This window comes from Mesoplodon bidens (assembly GCF_964165515.1).
Source record: "Mesoplodon bidens genome assembly, chromosome: 17".
In the NCBI taxonomy this organism is placed as follows: Eukaryota; Metazoa; Chordata; class Mammalia; order Artiodactyla; family Ziphiidae; genus Mesoplodon; species Mesoplodon bidens.
This window is the reverse complement of record NC_138174.1, coordinates 50,454,000-50,481,824: the sequence shown is the minus strand read 5'-3', so window position 1 is coordinate 50,481,824 and position 27,825 is coordinate 50,454,000. Positions and strand designations below refer to the sequence as shown.

The following is a 27,825-nucleotide window of genomic DNA, read 5'->3' as shown; positions in this document are numbered from 1 at the left end:
TTTTCATTTTTATTTCTGCCCTAACTTTTCACATCTTTAGAGTTAACTCCAGTTTTCATAAATCTCCCTTCTCCAGTCCTGAATAGCAGATTTCAAGTAAGGTTCTTTTACATGGAATCAGTGTAGGGACTCTGACTCACAAAATTAATATTGATAAGGATGAAAAATAACATAAAAGTCCTCATATTTATGTGGGATGAGATTTAATACTCCTTTTATATAACATCCAAGCCATCAATAAGTGATAAATATGCTAATTAAGCAGCATTCCATAGCTACACTTAAACCTCACATTTAAAATACTAGCTGTGGGCCTGGGAGATCAGGAGGCAGGCAAGAGGGGCCCTCCAGGAGGAGCGGGAGAGGAGTGGAGGTTGATTGCCATGTCCACTCAGTCCTGGGGAGCCTGCTGAGCTCCTAGGCCATCCCCTGCCCTCCAAAGCCCCCTCCAGGCTGTGTGGGTCTTTGGGGGCATAGGACGGAGGCTGGGGAGATCAAGAGAGGCAGGAGGGAGGGGCCCTCTGAGGCTGGAGGAGGAGGTGAGGAGAGGAGGGTGTTTGCCCCGCTTACTCAAGCCCAGGAAGCCTGCTGGGCTCCCAGGTGAGGTCCCCTGCCATCTGAGACCAGGGGTGGGGGGCACGTCTGGGCCCCTTCTGTTCCTTGAGCCTAAGCCCCACCCACCATAGCCCCCAGGGCCTTTTCCAGCCCTGTGGGTCCTGAGCATTGGCGCTGCCCACCAACCAAACCTTGCCCTTGCTTAGGCCCTGCCCTCCACAGCCAAGGCCCTTTTTTTTTTCTCCCTCCTCCTCTTTTTTACTACTGTGGTACTGATGTACCTTTCAGTTGTTGATTCATCTATATTTTTATTTTATATTCTTCCTAACGTATCTGTTAGTTTCCTAGGCTAATGTTATTTTTTACTTTGTTTATTTCTTTTTTTTTTTTTTTGCTGCCCCAGGTGGCTTGTGGGGTCTTGGTTCACAAGCCCAGGGCCAAAGCTCCTGCAGTGGGAGCTCTGAGTCCAAACCACTGGACTAACAGAGAAAGATGCCAGGGAATATTCATTGGAGTGAGGTCTCACGGAGTTCCGCATCTCAGCACCAAAACCCAGCTCTACCCAATAGCCTACAAACTCCAGTGTTGGAAGCCTCAGGCTAAACAACCAGTAAGATAGGAATACAATCCCACTCAAAAAAAAAAAAAAAAAAAAAAAAAGATGGTAAAAAAATATGCCACAGATGAAAGAACAAGGTATAAACCTACATGACCAAATAAATGAAGAGGAAATAAGCAATCTACCTGAAAAAGAATTCAGAGTAATGATATTAAAGATGATCCAGAATCTCAGAAATAGAATGGAGGCATGGATTGAGAAAATACAAGAAATGTTTAACAAAGATCTAGATAACTAAAGAACAAACAAACAGAGATGAACAACACAATAACTGCAATGAAAAATACACTAGAAGGAATCAATAACAGAATAACTGAGGCAGAAGAATGAATAAGTGAGCTGGAAGACAAAATGGTGGAAATAACTGCTGAGGAGCAGAATACAAATATAAAAGAATGAAAAGAATTGAAGACAATCTCAGAGACCTCTGGGACAACACTAAATGCACCAACATTCAAATTATAGGGGTTCCAGAAAAAGAAGAGAAAAAGAAAGGGGCTGAGAAAATATTTGAAGAGATTATAGTTGAAAACTTCCCTAACATGGGAAAGGAAATAGTCACCCAAGTCCAGGAAGCACAGAGAGTCCCAGACAGGATAAACCCTAGGAAAAACACACCAAGACACATATTAATCAAACTAACAAAAATTAAATTCAAAGAAAAAATATTAAAAGCAGCAAGGGAAAAGCAACAAATAACATACAAAGGAATCCCCATAAAGTTATCAGCTGATTTTTCAGCAGAAACTCTGCAGGCCAGAAGGGAGTGGCAGGATATACTTAAAGTGATGAAAGAGAAAAACCTACAACCAAGATTACTCTACCCAGCAAGGATCACATTCAGATTCGATGGAGAAATCAAAAGCTTTTCCGACAAGCAAAAGCTAAGAATTTGGCACCACCAGACAAGCTTTACAACAAATGCTAAAGGAACTTCTCTAGGTGGGAAACACAGCAGAAGAAAAAGACCCACAAAAACAAACTCAAAACAATTAAGAAAATGGTAATAGGAACATACATATTGATAATAACCTTGAATGTAAATGGATTAAATGCCCCAACCAAAGGAGAGAGACTGGCTGAATGGATACAAAAACAAGACCCATATATATGCTGTCTACAATAGACCCACTTCAGACCTAGGGGCACATACAGACTGAAAGTGAGGGGATGGAAAAAGATATTCCATGCAAAGGGAAATCAAAAGAAAACTGGGGCAGCAATACTCGTATCAGATAAAATAGACTTTAAAATAAAGACTGTTACTAGAGACAAAGAAGGACACTACATAATGATCAAGGGATCAATCCAAGAAGAAGACATAACAATTATAAATGTTCATGAACACAAAATAGGAGCACCTGAATACATAAGGCAAATTCTAACAACCATGAAAGGAGAAATTGACACTAACACAAAAATAGTAGGGGACTTTAACACTCCACTTATGCCAATGGACAGATCATCCAAACAGAAAATAAAGAAGGAAACACAAGCTTTAAATGACACAATAGACCAGATAGATCTAATTGATATTTATAGAACAGTTCACCCAGAAGTGGCAGATTACACTTTCTCTCAATTGCTCATGGAAGATTCTCCAGGATAGATCACATCTTGGGTCACAAATCAAGCCTTAGAAAATTTAAGAAAATTGAAATCGTATCAAGCATTTTTTCTGACCACAATGCTTTGAGACTGGAAATCAATTACAGGAAAAAAAACTGTAAAAAACACAAATGCATGGAGGCTAAACACTGTGTTACTAAATAACCAAGAGATCACTGAAGAAATCAAAGAAGAAATAAAATAATACATAGAAACAAATGACAGTGAAAACACAATGACCCAAAACCTATGGGACACAGCAAAAGCAGTTCTAAGAGGGAAGTTTATAGCAATATAATCTCACCTCAAGAAACAAGAAAAAGCTCAGATAAACAATGTAAGCCTACACTTAAAAGAGAAAGAAGAACAAAGAAAACCCAAAGTCAGTACAAGGAAAGAAATCATAAAGATCAGAGCAGAAATAAATGAAATAGAAATGAAGAAAACAATAGCAAAGATCAATAAAACTAAAAGCTGGTTCTTTGAGAAGATAAACAAAATTGATAAACCCTTAGCCAGACTCATCAAGAAAAAAAGGGAGAAGATTCAAATCAACAGAATTAGAAATGAAAAAGAAGTATCAACTGACACTGCAGAAATACAAAGGATCATGAGAGAGTACTACAAACAACTATATGCTGATAAAATGGACAACCTGGAAGAAATGGACAAATTCTTGGAAAGGTACAATTTTCCAAGACTGAACCAGGAAGAATTAGAAAATATAAACAGACTTATCACAAGTAATGAAATTGAAACCATAATTAAAAATCTTACAACAAACAAAAGTTCAGGACCAGATGGCTTCACAGGTGAATTCTATCAAACATTTAGAGAAGCACTAACACCCATCCTTCTCAAACTCTTCCAAAAAATTGCAGAGGGAGAAACACTCCCAAATTCATTCTACAAAGCCACAATCACCCTGATACCCAAACCAGAAAAAGATATCACAAAAAAGGAAAATTATACACCAATATCACTGATGAACATAGATGCAAAAATCCTGAACAAAATACTAGCAAACATAATCCAATAGCACATTAAAAGGATCATACACCATGATCAAGTGGGATTTATCCCAGGGATGCAAGGATTCTTCAGTATACGCAAATCAATCAATGTGATACACCACATTAACAAATTAAGGAATAAAATCCATATGATCATCTCAATAGATGCAGAAAAAGCTTTTGACAAAATTCAACACCCATTTATGATAAAAACTCTCCAGAAAATGGGTATAGAGGGAACTTACCTAAACATAATAAAGGCCATATATGACAAAGCCACAGCAAGCATCATACTCAATGGTGAAAAACTGAAAGCATTTCCATAAGATCAGGAAAAAGACAAGGATGTCCATTCTTGCCACTCTTACTCAACATAGTTTTGGAAGTCCTAGCCACAGCAATCAGAGAAGAAAAAGAAATAAAAGGAATACAAATTGGAAAAGAAGAAGTAAAACTGTCACTGTTTGTCGATGGTATGATACTATACGTAGAAAATCCTAAAGATGCCACCAGAAAACTACTAGAACTAATCAATGAATTTGGTAAGGTTGCAGGATACAAAATTAATGCACAGACATCTCAGGCATTCCTATATACCAACAACAAAAAATCAGAAAGAGAATTTAAGGAAACACTCCCATTTACCATTGCAACAAAAAGAATAAAATGCCTAGGAATAAACCTGCCTAAGGAGACAAAAGACCTGTATGCAGAAAACTCAAAGACACTGATGAAAGAAATTAAAGATGATACAAACAGATGGAGAGATATACCATGTTCTTAGATTGGAAGAATCAACAATGAGAAAATGACTATACTACCCAAAGCAATCTACAGATTAAGTGCAATCCCTATCAAATGACCAATGGCATTCTTCACAGAACTAGAACTAAAATTTTCACAATTTGTATGGAAACACAAAAGACCTTGAATAGCCAAAGCAATCTTGAGAAAGAAAAACAGAGTTGGAGGAATCAGGGTCCCCGACTTCAAAGTATACCACAAACCTACAGTAATCAAGACAATATGGTACTGGCACAAAAACAGAAATATAGATCAATAGAACAGGATAAAAGCCCAGAGATAAACCCACGCACATATGGTCACCTACTTTACGACAAAGGAGGCACGAACATACGATGGAGAAAAGACAGCCTCTTCAATAGTGGTGTTGGGAAAACAGGACAGTTACATGTAAAAGAATGAAATTAGAACACTACCTAACACCATACACAAAAATAAACTCCAAATGGATTAAAGACTTAAATGTAAGACCAGACACTATAAAACTCTTAGAGGAAAACATAGGAAAAACACTCTTTGACATAAACCACAGCAAGATCTTTTTTGACCCACCTCCTAGAGTAATGGAAATAAAAACAAAAATAAACAAATGGGACTTAACTAAACGTAAAAGCTTTTGCACAGCAAAGGAAACCATAAATAAGACAAAAAGACAACCCACAGAATGGGAGAAAAGATTTGCAAATGAAACGACAAAGGATTAATCTCTAAAATATACAAACAGCTCATGGATCTCATTATCAAAAACCCAAACAATCCAGTTAAAAAATGGGCAGAAGACCTAAATAGACATTTCAACAGGAAGACATACAGATGGCCAAGAGGCATGTGAAACGATGCTCAACATCACTAATTATTAGAGAAATGCAAATCAAAAGTACAATGAGGTATCACCTCTACCTGTCAGAATGGCCATTATCAAAAAATCTAGAAACAGTAAAGGCTAGAGAGGGTGCGGTGGAAAGGGAACTCTTCTGCACTGTTGGTGGGAATGTAAATTGATACAACCACTATGGAAAGCAGTATGGAGGTTCCTTAGAAAACTAAAAATAAAACTACCATATGACCCAGCAATCCCACTACTAGGCATATACCTTGAGAAAACCATAATTCAAAAAGAGTCATGTGCCACAGTATTCATTGCAGCACTATTTACAATAGCCAAGACATGGAAGCAACCTAAGTGTCCATCAACAGATGAATGGGTAAAGAAGATGTGGCACATATATACATTGGAATATTACTCAGCCATAAAAAGAAACAAAATTGAGTTATTTGTCGTGAGGTGGGTGGACCTAGAGTCTGTCATACAGAGTGAAGTAAGTCAGAAAGAGAAAAACAAATACTGTATGCTAACACATATATATGGAATCTAAAAAAAAAAATTGGTATTGATGAACCTAGTTGCAGGGCAGGAATAGAGAGGTAGACATAGAGAATGGACTTGAGGACATGGGGTGGGAGGGCGAAGCTGGGGCGAAGAGAGAGTAGCACCGACATATATACACGACCGGATGTAAAATGGTTGGCTGGTGGGAAGCAGCTGCATAGCACAGGGAGATCGGCTCGGTGCTCTGTGACCACCTAGAGGGGTGGGACAGGGAGGGTGGGAGGGAGGCTCAAGAGGGAGGGGATATGGGGACATGTGTATGCATATGGCTGACTCGCTTTGTTGTGCAACAGAAACTACCACGGTATTGTGAAGCAATTGTACTCCAATAAAGATCTATTAAAAAAAAACAAAATAAAATACTAGCTGCACCTCTTTGAAAATGTAGAAATTAGTTAAATTATTTTTTAATGTGAGTTATAGTAGAAAATATGCCTATTAATATATGTAAACAGTACAGGATTTCAGAAGTAGCTCAGAAGTATCAAAATCATTTGATTCTGCAGTCTGAATGAGGTAAAATTCAAAACTGACTGCTTCAACATAACTACTAGAACTGGGTGAGGAGACCTCCCAGATCACGTCTTTCAAATCTAGAAACAGAGACAGCAGGCTTTGCATTCACCTAACCCGTGATGGTCCTTCCCTATTACTAGAGTCACCTTCTTGACCTCAGGGGTTACCATACTATCTTAATAGCCTGAGCATTAAATGATCCTCCCCTTAACATTTTAAAATACAATAGTACTTTACTAAATACTTGGGGATAATGGAATAAAAATTAAGTGGATTATCATGATCTTCCATAATCCAGTTTCCCAGGAATGCCAAACAGGGACGGTTGGCAATGGCAAACAGTGAGAGATCACCAGGAAATGTGAATTTTGGGGAATTAGAATTCTGTCCCAGGAAGTGATTCTCCCTCCAAAGCTAACCTTGGATGAACTGAGTGACATTTTTTAAGTAAGCTGGTGTTTTTCATTATGACTTGAGAGTAAAATCACATTACCATGGCTAACGTGGCCTTGCACACAGTAGCTTCTCCAAAAATACTTGTGGCATTAAATTAATTTAAATTCTCTTTTTTCTCCTTCTCTGGTAGAAATCTATGCTACCTTACCCAGCTCTGGGAAAAGACCTGAAAGGGACCCCAAGGGAAAGATATTAGACCCTGAACCTTTATGGCAGTCAGCTTCGGCCACATCTAGGTACAGAGTGTGCACAATAACCTCTTAGAAAAACTTCAGAAGAGACGGTGATGGACATTTCTCCTCCATTTGCGTCAGTCACCTAGAACCTGCCTATTTCAACCTTGAATTGCACATATTTCTTTCCTTTTTTTCACACAGCTCCCAACCAGGGCTTTGTTTCCTTATTTTGGGACATTTCCTTAGGGCTTGAATTTTGCCCTCCCACCAAATTTCTATGTTGAAGTCCTAACGCCAGAAAAAATCGAGTTCAAATGAGGTCATTAGGGTGGGCCCTAATCCAATATGATTGGTATCTTTATAAGAAGAGGAAATTTAGGCTCAGATACACACACAGATGGATAACAATGTGAAGACAGAGGGTAAAGACAGCCCTCTACCAGCCAAGGAGAGAGGCCTGGAATAGATCCTTCCCTCTGGACCTTCAGAAGGAGCCAACCCTACTGACACACACTGATCTGGGATTTCTAGCTTCCAGACAGTGAGAAAATTAATTTCTCTTTTAAGCCACCCAGGCTGTGGTTCTTGTTATGGCAGCCGTAGCAACCAAATACACATTTGCTTCTGCCCTCATGACATGATTATGTTTAGTTTCTCAGCCTGATGCTGGATGCCCTCACCTGCTCTGGCACTTTCCACTCCTGGCTGCTGCAGATACTGCATCTTTGATCTGCCTATACCACCCCACCTCCTCACCCCCAGTACTCAAGTCTTTTGGACCCTAGCTATTGTGAGGGAGAGCGGAAATGGATTTAGATCTAAGCAGGGAGGAGAAACCAGAATCCTGCAAATCCAACCACTGTAGGTAGATAACTCAAAATTGGAATGTATGCTTGCCTTCAAAGAAGCACACTCCCAAAGGGATATAATTGTGAATCACTGAGTAAACCATGTTATTAGGGGTTTCATAGAATTTTTGCTGTTTCTATTAAACAGTGCCACATATCAAGTTTGGTAGAGTGGATTATAAGATTTTATTCTGAATATTTTATACTAATATTTAAAGTAAAATTAAAAGTTCCAGATCATGAAAAGTACAAAATGTGGATTTGCTCTGGTTGTTCACCCTGATTGATGTCATCAGCTAGATTTGGAGATCCAATAAAAGAAGTTCAAATTGCCCATAAACTTCCCAAGTTGAAGAAGGTAAAAATAAATTTTCATTCTTTAATTAAGACTCCATCTACCTTATCGTGTCTTTTACACTGTGGTAGAAGATGAAGAGCTGTGAGTCAAAGTGTGAAAAATAGATTTTTATAGAAGCCCAGCCAAATGCTGCAGGGTCAAACAAAGGCTTGATTCCAAACCTTTTCTGTGGCAGTTCAGTGGAAGACCTTATAATTTTGTGATTTTATGAGCAGTTGGAATTAACTACAAGAAAAACCAGCAGTTCTCTGTGGATACAGAGAGAAATGCTAAAAAGAAATTTTGTTAACCATAGCAACTGAAAATGCTTTTCTTTACATAGACTACACAATGTTTGGGAGAAGATATGTTATCTGTTATGTAGAGTCATAGCACACATTTTGAATATGAGCATTTATCAATGTTATAATCATGTAAATTATTTTCTACTGCCCCATTAAGGAATATAATACTCCCTTGCAGAGCAGATTAAAGAAACAAAAATAGAGATTCTGGGGACCAAGGCTTATTATGTCTCTTATAACACAACTTTTCCTAGGATATGCTCTACATGAGAGAGAGTTATCAGCTCACTCTCAACTGCTCTTCCTCTCTTATGAAGGTGTGGGAGGTATTTATCAAATGCTGCAATATGTTTCTCTCTCCCCAGCTCACTTACATCGTTTTTGCAGAGTATCAAACACATTTGCAAAATTAAAAACCTCCACATAGAAAATTTACTATGGTACTTCTTTTATGCCAAGAACTAAAACTAAGGCTTTAAGCTTTAGTTCAAAGGAATATTTATCTCTCTGAAGGAAGTGTAGAATACAGTGAGGTAACTGCTATAATTCTTCAACTCTATTGAATTTGCAAAATGGTCCCAGCTTTACATATTTTTATAATTTGTTTCAATGAGGGAGTCTTAAAGATTTTATATTAAAGAAATTAACAGGTCCATAGAGAAAATGATCAATTTAGCTATTTTAAATATAAGATGTGACCAAGAATTTCAGTGGCTCTAATTCACCATGGTTCATTGAGATTACGTTTCAAAATAGAGTCTTTGGCTTAAGCAAGGAGACCAGTCGTAGGGTATCAGATCCCTCCAGTCTAGTTTCACTCATGGGGCTCAGAGTGTTAGAGTTATAAGGCAATGGGCTTTGTCTAGTTGGATGATCACAGGTCTTGATTAGTTTTGAAATTTAGCTTTGTAACTCAGAGAATATTTATTAAGCACCTAATACATTGTGCCATGAATTGTAGGTAAAGACATGAACAAGACAGCTCCAATCTTTGCCCTTAAATAATCCAATAGTTGATGAGAGATTAGTAAATAATAATTCCAAGAGACAAATATCATAGGACAGAAGAACAGAGAGCTTGAGAACATCCAGAAGGACCTGATGCAGAAGTGACAGGTCAGGTTGGGCTTCCCAGAGCCTGAGTAAAAGACACCTAAGCTGACACCTAAAGGATAAGTAGCAGTTATCCATGCAGCAGCGATGACATAGGAGCAAGGCGTGTTCATGTCAGGGGGTGTGTGGGTGGGCTTCACTTGTGGGTGGAGCATAGGGAATGGGGCTGGGGAGGCCTGTGGAGGCAACTTCATGGTGAGCTTTGGAAACCAGGTTAAGGGGTACACTGTTGTCCAGTGGCAATGTGAAGCCACTAGAGGATTTCATCAGAGGAAGGACAGGATCAGATTTGTGTTTTTAGAAGATCACTCTACAGTGTGGCAGACAGACTGAAGGGCAGAAGGTACCAGAGACAGCAGAGGGACCAGTGAGGAGACTTAACAGTAAGCTAGGAAGATAGGAAGGAAACCTCCTCTTATTGGGATATAACAAGGTATGTCTTAGCAAATAGGAAGCCCTTATAAAGATGGACGTATAATACTACAAATAGTTCAGAATATTTTTTCTGCTTCAGATGAAGGTTGCCTTTTCTAACTGTAAAGACCTGTATCACTAGATGTTTTTCAATCTTTTATGTGGGAGCAGCAGTTTATAGGCTACCGATAATTGAATATCCCCCTTTAATGTTAGTTCATGAAAATGTGAATGTCATTGCTAAAATTCACAGTTTCTCCCTGAATAAATGAAAATTCTGTACACATCTGCGTTTTTTCAAGTTGTTGTGTTCCTAGAAAGAGCACAGGGACACCTGCTTACATTTTGATCCATGACTGAAATTTATTCCACCCCTAACTGTGAATTAAATATACAGCTGCTGGAAATGTCAGCAGAGTCACATAAAAGGAACTCTGATTCACTGCTGTTATACTATTAAATAATCAGCGCTCCTGTCACATGGAATTGCATGTAAAAGTGCCTTGTGGCTGTTATTCCTGCTGGGAGTCATGTTAAAATGCCCCCTCTCTTTAGCCATTAAAATCAAGTGGGCCACATAAATACATTGCAGATACAGGTGACTGAACATATCAAATGAAGTCACTTTTTTCAAATAGGCAGCTTAGTCTTTCCTGTTTGTTCTGCAGTAATTCTTGAATATCCTGGCTGATTATCATCAAATCTAGTGTAACTACTAAAGAATAGTCAGACATCACTTAGGTTAGATTTGTGGATCAAGCTGCCATCTGATATACAGAACAAACTAGTGGTTACCAGTGGGGAGAGGCAAGGGGGAGAGGGGCAACATAGGGGTAGGTAATTGAGAGGTACAAACCATTAGGTATAAAATAAGCTACAAGGATATATTCTATGATATGGAGAATATGGCAAATAGTTTATAATAACTATAAGTGGAGTATAACCTTTAAAATTGTGAATCACTATATCATATACCTGAATTTATATCATATTATACATCCACTATACCTCAATAAAAAGTTTAAAAATAAATCCTTAAAATAAGGTTGCCATCTGAAAACAACTGATGGTCAATATTTTTAAATTTCTTTTTTATAGTAATCCTATCTGTAAAAGGAAAATGTCCTCTTGTTTTTTATTTATTTATTTATTTATTTGTTTGTTTGTTTATTTATTTATTTATTTGAAAATGTCCTCTTCTTATAGATACTTTGTTAGGAGTTGCTGAAATACAAATTACTTTTTATGAAATTAGCCTCTTCTAATAAACAAAAGGCAAAACTCTTATGAGAAAGTTACCATTATCTGTCAACATAGTGCATTTGCAGAAGGAGGAAGGGAAGGAGGCAGAAGTCAGAAGAAGGGGAAAGGGAGGGAGGGAGTGGAGGAAGGGGGGAACAGGAGCGGGGTGGGGTGGGGGAGAGAGAGAGACAGAGGGCGCTACAGTTTATGGAAACAGCCACTAAGGGAGAAGTTGGCTACAGTAGCCACTGTTAGTTATTCCATACGTACTTGTTAAACCTAACCACTTCCAACACGGGTTGGGAACCTCCTAAAACTGTTACTAATAAAAATAAAAATCTGCCCCTACCAGTACCACTCTGAAGAAATGGTTCTACTTATCAAAAATATGTCCAGGGCTTCCCTGGTGGCGCAGTGGTTGAGAGTCCGCCTGCCGATGCAGGGGACACGGGTTCGTGCCCCGGTCCGGGAAAATCCCACGTGCTGCGGAGTGGCTGGGCCCGTGAGCCATGGCCGCTGAGCCTGCGCGTCCGGAGCCTGTGCTCCGCAATGGGAGAGGCCACAACAGTGAGAGGCCCGCGTACCGCAAAAAAAAAAAAAAAAAAAGATATGTCCATACGCTTACCAGTGGCAGGGTCGGCACCAAAAGTCCGCTATTATTTCAGTTATTAGAAAATATAAGACAAATCTTCCTCTCCTCTCTGTCATTTCCACAATAATTCTCTAGAAAAAAAGTGTATCTAATTGTAGTCCTTTAACTGCAGGGGTGGGAGGGGAATTAGAAAGGAAGGGACTGTTGGGAGAATAAAGGACAGAAAGAAGGGGTAAATCTGAGGATTTTTTGCTCCCGATCTTTTGTTCTTCTTCCTGTAGTGACATCAGAAGGACTTGGGTTTAGATCCAGGATGTGTTTTCTTTCTTGAGAAGTTTATTTTATATCTTTGAACTATAGTTTCTTCTTCTATAAAATAGCATGCATGAATATATTTCTCATGGGGTTGGTTTTTGTGAGGATTAAATGTATATAAATTGCCAGGCACACCAGAGGTGTTCAATAAATACTGCTCTCTAATTAGCAATTGCTCTTCAATTGCCTTGGTACCTTCCTACCTCAGACACCCCAAAACCTTGTGAAAAAAACACACAAACAGAAAAGGCAAATTAAAACACTAGGATTGACATATATACACTCCCATGTGTAAAACAGATAGCTAGTGGGAGCATGCTATAAAGCACAGGAAGCTCAGCTCGGTCCTCTGTGACAACCTACATGGGTGGGATGGGGGGGAGGGGTGGGAGGGAGGTCCAAGAGGGAAGGAATATAGGTATACATATAGCTGACTTACTTCATTGTACAGCAGAAACTAACACAACATTGTAAAGCAATTATATTCCAAAAAAAAAAAAAAGAACCACTAATGTAGAAAACAAAAAGACATAAGATTTAGGCTGATGAGCATGTCACACGATCCTCTTTCTCCCCGTGGCTTCAAAGCACTTTTCCATATGTTAATTTGCTTTCTTCATCCCAGAATATTGAGACTTTAATTCCCAGCTATATATTTATTATGGCAAAATTTCAGGTCAGCAGAGCAATCTGGGCTTCTCATACAACGCACTCTGGTGCATTATCAATCAGCTCTTTTGGTGAAAGATATGACATAAAGATAGTGAATTATAAGATATTTACAAAACTCAAAATGGAAGTTCAAGGTTAAAATCTGCTGGAATATTTTGTGAGCCCACATGAGCTGTGGATCTGTAATTTTGAAGACTGAGCATCCTTTCCAATGCTCCAATGCTCTGTAGGCATCTGTGTAAACCACCGATTTGGTCCAGCTTCTCCAAAATATGTTCTCCTCTTATTTAATTTCACTCATTTTTCATGTCAGTCCTGATACTCTATCTCCTATAGGCAACAAACCCTAACTTGTCTTCGTGAAAATTAGAAATACAAAACTGAGTCCAAAAGAGTGCAACTGATTCCAGAAGAGTGTAGCATGTTCTCGGTTGACAGGAAACACACGGGTTATAAATGTGTGCTCATGTGAACACTCAAGAAAAATGAAAACCGTCTTTTAAAAAAAGAGAAGAAAGAAAGCAAGAAAGCGAACAAGAAAGGAAAATCCTAACCTAGAACCTTGGGAACATGTCAAGATAGTTAGGCAAAGTCATTCACTGTTTAGTATTTCTGAGAGGTAAAGGTTTCACTTTAATAAGATTGTCCAAAGCTTGACTATTCAAAAGAGAAAAAAATAAACTCCAATTAGTGATAGGTTGTTTTGTTTGTGCTAGGTCTATAAAGTAATATAATAAATCTACTCCACTCAGGGGCAACAGACATGAGAACGTGAAATGACTATTTTTATTTGATTACCTTTGATTGCTTCTGATTACTTCAGGATTCACTTTGATGAGGTTGTTGAGATCCTGGCTTCTTTAAAAAGAAAAATAAAAAGCGAGCAGGTTAATTATGAATAAATTCTTTTGGTAAGATCATTAAGGTTATAAATGTGCTTGAAATAATTGTAAAACAAAACATTCTTCCTACCCAAAGCACAAAAATTAATACAGTTCTATTACCTTTGGTTGTTGGAGACAGTTTCAGGATTCACTTTGATGAGCTTATCAAGATCTTGATTTCTTCAAATGGAAAAAAAATTAAAGTGGCTTTTGTTAGAGATAATACAGGTTTAAGTTGGCTGGAATTGGAAGAAGGGATTAGCTAGTTTATCATTTAGTATAAGACATATTGGTTTGGCATAGAACCCCCTTGAAATAAATTTTCAAACCAATCCAGGGAGGACTAATTATGTTGGATCAGGGGAAGAATTACTCTGACTTCACACGCTTATTGTCAGAGCCCATCTACAAGGGCACGCTAACTCAGAGTTCACAGCAAACATCTCATGATTGACCACTTTTACTCTGGAATGTTTTAACAGTATGAAGATACAAACTGATTCTAAGGTCCTTGATATTTTAAAAATCATATTCACCAGCTAAATATACCATTTAAAAAAAAAAAAAGAAACTCCCAAACTAGGATTATACTTAACATAAGTCTTGGCAAAGAGAGTTCCAGTAGTCCATCAAAATTGTGACTTTTCTTTCCTCTACCATGACTTAAAAAGCTGAAATCATGGTAAATTAGGGACATAATCTGATAACTGTCCACTTCCTAGTTGAAACCCTATCAGTTTCTTTCCCCGGTCAGAGAACAGTATTTCCTCCCACCTGGTTTGCTATCACTCATTGCCTCTGTATAATACTTTGCTTCTAAGGGCTGGAAAGTAGTGATTTTTCAACGTGTTCCTCTAAACCGCTTTATAATATTTATTCAAAGAAGAGCCCACAATAGCAAGAAATCTTGGGATTGATAACACCTGTTTTCAGTAAACTTTAGCAGCTACGTGCCTGTACCTCCTTCCCCCCAAAAGTCCTTTTCCCGTATATAAAAATAAAGTATGGTTTACTCTTCAAAAAGACTGATACAAGGCTAGGAACTGAAGGAGAGCCACTTAGAGGTTAGTCATCAAAGTCTGAGAAAAAGGTCTGCATTTCTTTCCCCAACCCCTAAGCCTTTCCATAGAATTTGCTTCCCAGCTCATGGTTTCACTGAGTTTGATCTCTTCATCCTTGTTCTCAGATCTCCATGGTAGACAGAAAGCCCCTAAATGAATGTTTACTGTTTTGAATTATCTTCAGTAGTAATATTCTCAGTTAAAGATAATCAACTGGTATCTACAAACACTATCAAAGAAATGATAAACATATGAGAACTATCCAAAATAAAATTTTCTTGTATAACTTGATTACAAAAACCTGTTATAAAGTTAAATTGTGCCTGAAAGACGATCTTTAAAATGAGGATAATTTCATACATTAAAAGAATAAAAAGTACAAAAAATAAAACTTTGTAGAGGAAATATATGTCAAAAGCCACAACCTTTTAATACATAAAATCAATCACAATATTTTAGTGTAACTACATATAATATTCACCAACCAGCATAATTAAGAGTAAGCTGCATAAAAAAATGCAAACACAAACATGAGAACTCCCGTTTTTACTGTTCTGCTCAGTACAGAAAACTTGGTTCATTCCAAATCTTAGAACTGTGCTATTCAAACTACTACATCATAGAGCTCATTAAAAAATACAATTTACATCACAGCCCAATACTTTCTGTTTTCACTCAGACAGACAGACACACACACATAATAAAACATAAATTTCACAAAATAAGACACCCACTACGTAAGAACTCTCATGTTTTCTACTCTATTTCACTCTAGTTAACTGGGAAAAAATGCTGACTGCCGCTCACTAAATTAATTACAAGACCATTTAATGGGATGTGACCCACAATTTGAGAAACACTAGATTAGAAAACATATATATAAACACGTGCTATGTTTTACCACTTCTCTTAAAAAGACGACACCTTGTGTCAATAAAGCAAGGATCTCAGTAATAGTCCTGAATTGCCTTGACTGATAGCATCATGCAGCTTAATGAACTGAAAACTTATAGACACTTTTTTCAGACCCTGGATCCTACAAACACAGGAATCTTATATCTAAATTTTATCCAGGAAAACTGTAACATTTTCCCTACTCAAGTTACTGCTTTCATTTATTTTGCTTTAAGGATATAGGGATACATTGAAATATTTAGCTATTATTATTTTCATGTAGTTCAAAAGTTGTAAAGTGTTTCGCGGTCATTGGCACAAATTTGTGCCATTGTCACTTCAAAGACTGTGAAGTAATATTTCAAGTGACCCTGTGAAAGTAGTAGAGAACATCTCCAGGCTGTCCCATGGCAAGAGCAAAAGTCCTAGCTTTATAGTTTCCACTATTTCCTGAAGTACGGAATCAACTTTCACCTATTTTAAGATCAAAGTCTCCATGCTGTGATTTAAAGACCAGGAGTGGGGCTGGGAGTTGGAAGAACTCACAGAAGATTATGAGACTTTTGCCCCGAATACTTCAGTGTTCTCATTTGTAGAATTGGGAGATTGGATTTGTTCATCTCTAAGTCTCTGCCCATCTCTAACATCTTCTACTCCTAGGAACCTATGAATGTGAATTTTACTGCCTGTCGTGTTTATTAAATTAGCTACTTCATGTCTCCTTTTCTTTTTAAATGCAACTCACTGACAATACATTCTATATTCAGCAAGCAGTACATAAGCGTCCCAAAATGTAATATATTAAATTGACAACCTATTATTGTCTTGGAGTCCCATCTCTTTGCCCCCAGTACATAATTAGCTTTAATCTATGATAATTGCTTGCTGTTAATAAGATTGAGTATGTCTACTGAATTCTCTTTTTGGCATCCACAGACTATAATTATACCTAATGTGCACCTAATGATACCTAGTTGTAAGCTTCAAACCCAGTAGGTGCTCAGTAATTATTCACCACCTAACCGATCACAGAATTACTATTCGTCTTCCACTACTTTTCTCTGTGACGCTGGTCACATCACTTAACCTTTCTGAGTCTTAATTTCCTCTTCTGTAAATAGAATAGGTTTGACTGGAACAGTGGCTTGCAAGTGTTCATAGTAACTGGGCTAAGAGTTTTCTGAGGTTCCTTCCTTCCATCTCCAAAATTTTGCAATTTTTGTATGTACCAGCTAAACTCAAAAAGGTGAAATCATAAAAACATTCTTAAATATGTATATATAAATATATATGTACATATATATAATAGTAGTGTATAATGATATAAAAATCTTCATATAACCAGAGACAAAAAGTGAATTTCATTTTCATCATTATAGATACTACTTAAAGAATTATCAAATTTTAGATCCATTATTTTGCTGCGAGCAGCAAACCATCTAAGAAATAATGAAGCTCATAAAATTTCCACCGACTACCAGAAAACACCCTCTGAAAATGAGGTGAATGGTATTGCTTATAACTAATGAGGTGTCCAGCTCTTTTCAAAAAATTAACTATTATTAATAAATTTAACCAAATCCAGAGACAAAGGTATAAATATCAATACTACAAAACATAAACAGGGCATAGACTAGCTATGTTTCTACCCCAATCACTCCCTTCAATTGCTTTACTTGACAAAGGTATTAATATCAATACTACAAAACATAAACAGGGCATAGACTAGCTATGTTTCTACCCCAATCACTCCCTTCAGTTGCTTTACTTGAGCTGCCTTTCTTTTCATTAGCAAATAGATATCTACGTTTTCAGGGACATATAAAAATTGTGATGACTTTTCAAGATTTATATTCAGTTTGCCCATAGAATGATTACAAGTCATTTATATTCAAATTGTACTTAGTTAAGGAGAAATAAAGCAAAGTAAATAAATCACATCCTTCTCTTACCCGGCTGTGTTTCTGACAGCTTTGGGGCTTATGTTAATAAGTTCATCAAGATCTTGTTCACTGCTAAAACAAAATAAAATAAAAGGTCAAATTCAGTTGGAAATCAGAAACAATGGCTGGCATTGTTTCTTCTGGTGCTTGTGAATCATTCCATGGGATCCTAGACAAAAACTGATAAATTTACCGAGTTTCTACTTTATATATATTAGTTATCTTTTTTTTTTTTTTTGCAGTACGTGGGCCTCTCACTGTTGTGGCCTCTCCCATTGCGGAGCACAGGCTCTGGATGCGCAGGCTCAGCAGCCATGGCTCACGGGTCCAGCCGCTCCGCGGCATGTGGGATCTTCCCGGACCGGGACACGAACCCATGTCCCCTGCATTGGCAGACGGACTCTCAACCACTGCGCCACCAGGGAAGCCCATTAGTTATCTTTTTTAAATCCTCAAAACAACTGAGTTAAATATTACCATTCTCTCTTTATAAATAAATTGAGTTTCATAGAAATTAAGACCCTCTTTGGGGCCAGATTCCTAAGAAATGACTGAGGGTGAACTAGGATTGAAACCATAGCTGGACCCCAAACCACATGCTCCCTTCTGCTAACATCCTTCCTCTCTCTATTCACAATAATTCCTTACATGTGCACAATGCTTTTCACCAACATTATCATCACAATAATCTTGAGAGGTAGCTTGGAGTTACTCTGTCACGCTTTTCTTAACTTTTGCTCCAGTGAACGACGGGTCTTAACTTTTCAAGAAGATAGGAATATAATCAAAATCATGTAGAAATATTCTAATCAAGTATTAGAATGTTATGTCACCAATTTTCTGAAGAGTCATTTAATTTTTATTAATCCTTGGGTTTGTGAAAGAGAAGAAAGCCAATATTCTTTGGTTTATTCAGTTTTATGAACTTATAATTTATTTACTATAAACTTGCAGTAATAACCTACTTAGGCTACTGTTGTGTCCAGTGAATTTCTCAAATAGTCATTAAACAGAATTAGCTTCAATATTACAATTTGAACAATATTATAATGTAATAAATTGAAGCAACACAATAAAAGAAAAAATCTATCTACCATTATTACACACAACAAATCAATTTGTTCTCATTTTTTTATGTCCCCTTTCAAATGTCCTTAGCCAAATAATCTTATTCTGGGGCATAAATTGAAGACTTGATCATGAGTCTTCAATAATCTTAATAAGCTTACCTTTTTTTTGCTGAGGGAGTCACTTCGATAAGATTGTTCAGATCCTGGCTCCTAAAAAATGTTGTAAATTTCAATAAAGGGGTAAAATCAAGTCAAATCAATTACAATTTGTACATTTTTTTTCAATCTTAATAATGAATCAAGTGATTGTTGTTAATTCAAAACTTCATCTTACTTGAGTTCTTTTTTTAGCCCTCTGTAAAAGCAGGTGGTTATTATCAATTCATTTCTTACACAACTACATATATATGAAAATTTAATTTAGTTTTATTCTTATTTCTTTTAAGACAACCTCAAATTTAAATTGCTCCTAAACTCCTTGTTTTCCAAGAATATTTTTTAAGATTGTAATGAACAAGAGAAAAATTTAAATTGTTCGTCATTTGCACGTGTTCCTTGCTTCCCTCCCCTCAAAACAAAACAAAACAAAACAAAAACCTGGGATTCTTTTAAAAAGAGGCTATTTCCTGATTCTAAGGTATGGAGGTAATATACATAATATTAATATGTAACATTCAGGCTACTCCAAGATATTAATCAGTTCAGAATCATGCTTCATGCAATGCTAAGTCAGAACAAGGAAGACTTCAGATTATATAACTTGCTTTTATTCTAAACAAATAGGCAATAATAGCTCTAAAGAGACATTTCTGTTATCGTACTGGGCCTTCATACCAACGCTAACACCAGAAGGCCTGAACAAGATGCCTAATTTGATATACCTTTACTTGAGTAATTATTGGACAATTTGTTATACATCCTGAAAAGAAAAAAGACTGGAAAGGCTTATATCACTGAACTAATCTTTAGGATTAACCTATAAACTAATTTTATCATGTACATAGCCTTCCATGTAAATTATTGCATTCTATTATATTGAACTATATGAAATTGACCTCTTGTGGATCAAAAATTATTGAATGTCACAATTTCATAAAATTCAACCTAACAGATAGTTTCTTTGGTATCTTCTTTGAACTAAGCATTGAGTGGTGCAATGGGGATGCAACAATGAAGAAAAACAGTAACAGTAATAATACCAATAGATAATATCTAATAAGTACTTGAGGAATAAGTGCTTCATAAGCTTGCTAGCATATAAGTTTTCTGGTAATTCATGAAGAAGTTAATTCTTACAATCCCCAGTTTACAGATAAAGAAGATGAGGCTTAAAGGAGTTTAAACGATGTGTCCAAGATTATACAGCTAATAAGTATTCTCTGAACTCAAAAATTTCACTACCAAGTAGAAGAGATGGACACATGACCTAATGCAATACATGGCAGAGGGTGGGTACTGAAACGAGGCTCACACACTGCACAGGAAAGGTCATATCATTAAGGCCATCTTCACTTTACAAACTAAGTCATCGTGGATGAGGGACAAGGGATAGCTGTCTTTCATTGACTCTTTTATCTGTAACATGAAGTATTACATGGTCTCTGGATTCAGTACCTGACCCTCAGACAGTGGCAATGCATTATGCTCTTATTTAGTGAACAAAATCTAAGGACAATTTAGCACTAAATAATCAGATAAAAGAATGATAAAATCTTTGGTCCAACCATAAAGTGAATAAAACAAGATATGCAAGGGAGGCTTTGTTTCAGAAGCTGTTCCAAGTACATTCAGAGTTGATCCTCTTCACTCACCCACAGGAAATACTGTTTAGTCCAGGAGTCAGCAAACTATGATCCTCAGGCTAAATTCAGCCTGTAGTCTTGTTATATAAGTAAAGTTTTATTGGAACACAGCCATGCCCATTCCTTTATGATGTATTATCAATGGTTGCTAGTTGACTAGTTAAAATAGAGACTCTTTTGGTCCCCCAAACCTGAAATATTTACTACCTAGCCCTTTAAACAAAAGTTTCTGACTCCTGATCTAGTCTAATAAACTTTATATGACATCTACCTACTGCAAAAATGGAATTCCTATAGACCAAGTAAGATAGAATATCTGTCAGAAAGAAAATATATACCTTGGTATCTTTTATATTTAACTCGCATTCAAACTAGCATAACAAAATATATTTATAGATTCGTGATTTTTTTACATCTCTTTGTTTACTCAACACGATGTACCTTAAAGAAAATTCTCTCTATAAAAGACAAATGTCATTCTTTGTATTCTTTATTATTTCAATAAACTAAGTATAATTTTAAAAAATAACCTCCCAACTTCAGGAATTGTTTGAGTGTAAACATAAGAGGCAAAAAATGATGAAGGATAAAGGAAGGAGAATTTTCTTCACATGAAAACCTTCTCTTAGGCTGCTTATGTCTAAGAAATTGTTTGGGGAAGATATTTCATCCCAGGGGGAAACTCGATTCATTTTGAGGAAATCCCAAGCATGGAACACAAATCCCACACTGATAAGAGATTATTCCCATATCTTAAGGAATTCCTCCACAAATATCCACAACCAGGGAGCCCTGAATAAGGATTTGAAGACTAGGTTTCTGACATAGAGGTATTGATTTTGGGTCCCATCATTGGCTGTCTCTGTGATGGGACAATGAGTTTTATCATATTTTCGAGGTTGAATAGAAGAAAATGGAGAAATAAGTTCCATAAACCTCACCCTTGGTTAGCTCTGTTTGTTTCTGGAGACACTTTGATGAGATTGTCAAGACTTTGGCCTCTTTAAAACATGGAAGAAATGATCAGAGAAATGGTCAACTTACATCAAGTGGTTTCAAATATTTATTAAAATGGAGAAATTTTTATTATAGAAATACTTTACTATAAAATATTTATTAAAACAGATATCATCTCAAGGGGTTGGAGTTTTTCAGTGTTGACTCTGAAAATATATATTTGGACCTAACTATAACTGCATAGAAATAATGAACAATAATTAATGGTTTCAGAAAATTCATGATGTGCCAGGCACTGTTCTAAGTGATTTACGTGATTTATATGATTTAATCCTCACATCAGTTCAATGAAATAGTGTTAAAAAATTAATAAGCCGGGCTTCCCTGGTGGCGCAGTGGTTGAGAGTCCGCCTGCTGATGCAGGGGACACGGGTTCGTGCCCCGGTCCGGGAAGATCCCACGTGCCGTGGAGTGGCTAAGCCCGTGAGCCATGGCTGCTGAGCCTGCGCGTCCAGAGCCTGTGCTCCGCAACAGGAGAGGCCACAACAGTGAGAGGCCCGCGTACCGCAAAAAAAAAAAAAAAAAAAAAAAGAGTAAAAATTTTGACCTCCATACAAATCATTGGTATACTAGCTCAGTTTCCCATTTACAATCAAAATAAAACCATAAAATTAGGGCAAGATTGAGTTAAAAAGATCAATTCTGGAACTATTTGCCAAAAACTCTCACCTGGCCAGCCCCTTTCAGTATTCTACACAATGCTACAGCTATAATTAAACTATATTTTGTTAATAATTTCCATTTGTAGTGCCTTTTTGCTTTAAAGGGATTTTATATCTATTATTGTACTTGATCCTTAATAATCAAATGACAAAGGTGGAACAGACATTATGACCCTCATTTTATAACTAAAGAAGCCTCAGCTCAGTGTTCGAGGGACTTGCTCCAAGGCACCCAGCCAGTAAGTAATGGAGCTCAGACTTTCTGACTCCACAGATTTTTCAGCATAGCTTCTCTAATGAGAGCCACAAATTGATGCAGAATTTGATGCACAAATTGATGGGAAGGAAGAAAGATATGATATAATCCTCACCCTGGGTTACTTCTGTTTACTTCAGGGGTCACTTTGATGAGATTGTCAAGGCTCTGGCCCCTTTAAAGCATAAAAAACGTGATGAGGTTAATGATAGACTAGAACCAAGTTGATAAAACTATTCGTTAAAACTCAGGAACAGTATAAACACTCACTGAGATCATGCCAAAGAGTTGAAGATTGTTAAAGGTATGCAGAAGTATGTAGGGATTTATGTATCTCTGAAACACATTGAGACTCAGTGACACAATATTTTAATCTTGGAGCCATTAGGGCCACTAGCAAATACTGAACTAGGACTCTATTTTGATTCATTGAATGCTATGCTCTTAGCCTTTTCCAGGTGCACTAAACATATTTTGTAATAGTCTGTATACACATTTCACGGAACATTCCACAAGACACAACTCTACCCATCAACTTCCAACATGCTGTGGGACTTCTGAACTTTGGAGAACACATATTTTGTAAAATTGACATTCATTAGCAGATTTTCTACTTAAACACCGGATTTAGATAAGTATACCAATTTGTTAAAGTCCACGATACACAAATCTGGTATCTGCTGCTGGTACTTATAACTGTGTGTTAAAACTACAAATTTTGACTAGTTGTGTTGGCAACGAATAGGAAGATTAAAATCTATAAAGTCCTGAAATGTAAGCTATATTTACTATAATATAAAACTCTGTGTAGTCAGTGAAAACACGTCAGTAATTTATGATTACCCTTTAGTATATCTGCTTCTGATTTTAATGGAATTTTGCTTTTCCTATTGCTTCTACATGTGCTTTCCACATTCAGAGTGCCAGCCAAAGTGCCTCTGATCTACAGAGGATACCACATGGGTAAAGAACGTCCACAGAAGGCACTTTTACACCCTGGATCCCCATGCCCTGTGGCCCTGCTAAGATTGATCATGAAATCTCTGAGGTTGCGTCAATGCAACATCAAAGGTATAGATATTTGGAAGCAGCTAGACATTGACTCAAGTTTTTACTTGTATGCAGATGTCTGAGAATGTGTACATCCCTGCTAAAAGCAGCAATAAAAAATTGGATCCTTTTTCATGCAAATAATGAAATTATTAACCCTGAAAGAGACAACCATTCTACACCAATACCCTTTGCTGATTTTTTTAACCCCTTGATGCCTGAATGAAATATGTAGAATTTGAATGCCAGTGACTGAGAAAAAATAATTCCCAGGATTCTGCTTCTAGATTTGCGTACTCAGAAAGAAACCCCATAACATTAAGCACTGCAAATCCTCCCTTGTAATATTTGTGTTGGTTGTGTTGTCAAGACCTTGATCTCTTTAAATATATTAAATAGAGCACATATCAGTATAAGGTTTCCTAAATTTTAAAGTTCATATAGTCAATAAAGAAGAGTGTGCTATTTAATGTAGTAATGTAAAATAATATTTTGAGCTCAACTGTGGGAAACAATGCCTCATAGTGTATATGTCTTCAATATTTATGCATTCTTTCAATCCACAAATAGTTATGGAAAGCCTAATAGGGGCCCCAAGTTATGGGATAGCTGTGAACAATACAGACGGGATTAGCCCTCAAGAAGCTTCCATTCTAACTTGATGAGAGGCAGGCAATATGGAATCAAATGTATAAATGAATGCCACATTTCCAGATAATAATATATGCTATGAAGAAAGTAAAAAAGAGTGCCTGGTGCCTGCAATGCTGGGGTTGAAGGAGGGGGTGGTGACTTAATTATATTCAATGGTCAGAAACGATCTCTTTGAGAAGGTGACAATATGGGAATAGAGCTTCCCCAAGTGGGAACAGCATACACAGAAGTGTTAAGGCAGAAGTGAGCCTGGAATAGAAAAAAGATCAGTTTGGCTGGACTTTACTGAACATGTGAAAGGCCATCGCTAAAGTTTAGAACTTTATTCTACCTGAAATAAAAGAACATTGAAAGTTTTTAATAAGGGAGGGAGATGATCTTATTTTTCTTTTAAGAGATCTACAGAATTTAATTATGCTTGGTAAAGGAAAATAAAAAGATGACTACTGTCCCTAAAAGGTCCCAGGAAGCACACACATACACAACCATGAACATAGGTACTCATATACACACAAAAGCACACGGATATACTCACACATATATTTAGGCACACACAAGCATGTGTACACATGTACACAATCAAACACACATTTTCACTTGTTTGCATACACACCCGTATGCAATCACACATGTAGGCATACACACATGAATGCACACACAAGCATACACACATGGATGCACACATTTGCATGTGTGTATACACATGTGTACACATAGGCACACACACACGCACACCCCAACCTATGAAAAACAATAGGTGATGATTTGAAATACTCTTTTTAATAAAAATTAGAAAGGAAAAACATGAATTTTTCTTGGAGAGTCAAAGTAAAGTAAATATTTGAACAGTATCTAAATTATTAAGAAAACATAATTCATGTGAATCTTTATTATTGCTAAAACTATTCATATCTACTATGTGCCAGGCATGACAGTATTATGTTCCCTATTTTGTAGGTGAGTAAACTGAAGCATGGGGACACAGCTAGCAAGTGACAGAGCCAGAATTTGAACCCGGGTCTTTTAGACTCCCTGCTCCCAACCTCAAGTTACCTCCCTGAAATACCCAGGTAGCCAAGGAAGTCAGTGCTCTCTTCTCAGTCTGCCGGTTGCAAAATTGTACACGTCTGCAACTCATAGGGTCACTGGGTCTGCAACCACACTGTGCTGCTGAGAACAGGACGGCCTGACAGCACACACCAGCTTTCAGCCAGCCAGGCTCTGCTGACAGGGCCTGCAGGCATCAGTGACACATTTTAGAATCAACGCATAATAACATGTACTGAGTGAATGGAATGGAAAGGAGTTCAAAAGAAACCACATGGAATTATTTGGTATACTTTTCAGCAACACGCCAACAAGCTCAGCTTCAGATGTGTTCCATCTGTTTTTTAAAAAATAAAAAAGGAAGCAAGAGGACATAAGCTTTCCAGATTTACTTGACAATTCATGGGTAGGGTAACTCGTTTATAAGGTACACTTTGTTAAGCTCTTCATCTTTAAACATACACTGCACTATATACACATACCCACACTGCACACAAACATAGTACACATGTACACACACAGTTTGTACATAAACACATCCACAAACACTACTTACACTCCCACAGACATACACTTGTTTATATATGCTATTTATGCATATATACACATACACATACACACACTACTTATACATACACACATACATTTATATATATATATACATTGTGATGGTTAATTTCATGTGTCAGTTTGACTGGGCCACAGAGTGCCCAGATATTTGGTCAAATATTATTCCAGGTGTGTCTGTGAGTGTTTTGGGATGAGATTAACATGTGAATCTGTAGACTGAGTAAAGCAGATGGCCGTCCCTAACATGGGTGGGCCATAGCCAAGCAGCTGAAAGACTGAATAGAACCAAATGCTGAGTTAAGAAGAGACTTTGCCTGCCTGACTGCTTGACCTAAGACCTTGTTCTCTTGCCCTTGGACTGGAACTTAACCATGGGCTCTCTTTGTCCTCAAACTTGAACTGGAACTACTTTTGTCTCTCTTGGGCCTCCAGCCTGACAACTATAGGTCTTGAGACTTCTCAGCCTCCAGAAGGGCATGTGCCAATTCCTTATAATAAATCTCTCTTTCTCTCTCTCTCTCTATATATTCTATTGTTCTGTTTCTCTGGAGAACCCTGATTAATACACACACATACACTTATACCAACACACTTATACATATACACTAATATATACACACATTTATACATAACACACTATTTACACATGCACATACACATACAGACTCACACACACACACATACACTTACACACAAAGAAATAAATAGTAGAGAAGGGTAGTCAAATTCCCATTTAATTTCTCAAAATCTACCTTATAGCAAATGTCACCTGAGAATAAAATGCAAGAGGTCACTTCTGTGTATCACTCATATAGAATTGCTAAATATGATGTATTTGGAAAAAAATAGTTCAGTTCAGTTTGAATTTCAATTTGCTCTCCTGAATGCAAGCACTCAGAATTCCAATGTGTTTATAAATGCCAAAGGAGAAATAAAAAGCTTTAAATTACTCACCTCTTGATATTTTTATTTGTTTCAGGATTCTCTTTAATAAGCCCATTGAGGTCTTGTTTCCTTTGAATAAGGAAATGAGTTTTAATGAATGTCATTAAAATAAAACACTAATCAAGTGAACAATGAATGGCAAAATTAAGAAGTGGTAAGTATACATGTTCTCTATCAATGTAATTTTTAAAGCTCTAAATGCAAATGAAAATTCTTCTCTTACATCTTGAGCTGAAGACCATTTAAGTTTCCTAATTTACCAACAAGAAACATATGATGTTTTTGTTTTGTTCTCAGAATGCTTAAGTATACGTGAAACTTGTTATTTAACAAAATCAGCTTTGCCCTCAGATACATCTTGTTAGAACACCCCAGATGGGTGGCACTGAAGTAATGTTGAGTTAGATAAAGTTCTATACTGGAACCAGATAGAATGTAAATTTCCATCTAACAAATCAGATATAACTGTCTATTCTGTTTTAAAATAATAAGAATAATGTAGAAGATGATAATAGTTTAACAATATGAAAAATGATTTTAAAAATATGTCTTCATATAAACACAACCATTCCCCCTTTTAAAATATAATTAGATTATGGTGAATTATAAGAGCAAGAAAAAATACCTTACATGGTAGGAAAATTAATGACACTTCTTGGGGAGAGACATGTCACCTCCATTAAAATGCACTGAGTAATATCAAAAGGGGCATAGTCCGAACCCAAAGGGGGCAGTAGAGGATGGCAGAGGTATCGTGATTGAGTACTGCTGCCTTGTCAACATAGCCCTGAAGAAGAGAAGTGGTGGGATGTTCTTCCTCCCAGTGCGTGTATCTGCCCAGCCCCTCCCCTGGGCTGCCTTCTGAGACCACCGTCCTCAAAGAAGTTGATTTTCAGTAGTTTTAGTCAAGACTCACTCTTGGCTATCTTTGTCATTTTGGAGATCCACTTTTAAAATATTGTCAAGATTGTGCTTTCTTTAGATGCAAAGAAATT

The 27,825-nt window shown here is 37.0% G+C and overlaps 1 protein-coding gene across 1 annotated transcript in view; it reads right to left on the bottom strand.

Moving 5' to 3' along the window:
* SCEL (sciellin) overlaps window positions 1-27,825 on the bottom strand; it is a 330,241-nt gene that overhangs the window by 18,737 nt on the left and 283,679 nt on the right. Inside the window, exons 27-33 of the mRNA XM_081214834.1 lie at window positions 26,840-26,899; window positions 22,680-22,739; window positions 21,571-21,630; window positions 18,987-19,037; window positions 17,767-17,829; window positions 13,980-14,039; window positions 13,774-13,833 (exon numbers count right to left, since the gene is read on the bottom strand). Coding sequence (XP_081070960.1) covers window positions 13,774-13,833; window positions 13,980-14,039; window positions 17,767-17,829; window positions 18,987-19,037; window positions 21,571-21,630; window positions 22,680-22,739; window positions 26,840-26,899 — 414 coding nt within the window. The remainder of the gene's footprint in view (window positions 1-13,773; window positions 13,834-13,979; window positions 14,040-17,766; window positions 17,830-18,986; window positions 19,038-21,570; window positions 21,631-22,679; window positions 22,740-26,839; window positions 26,900-27,825) is intronic.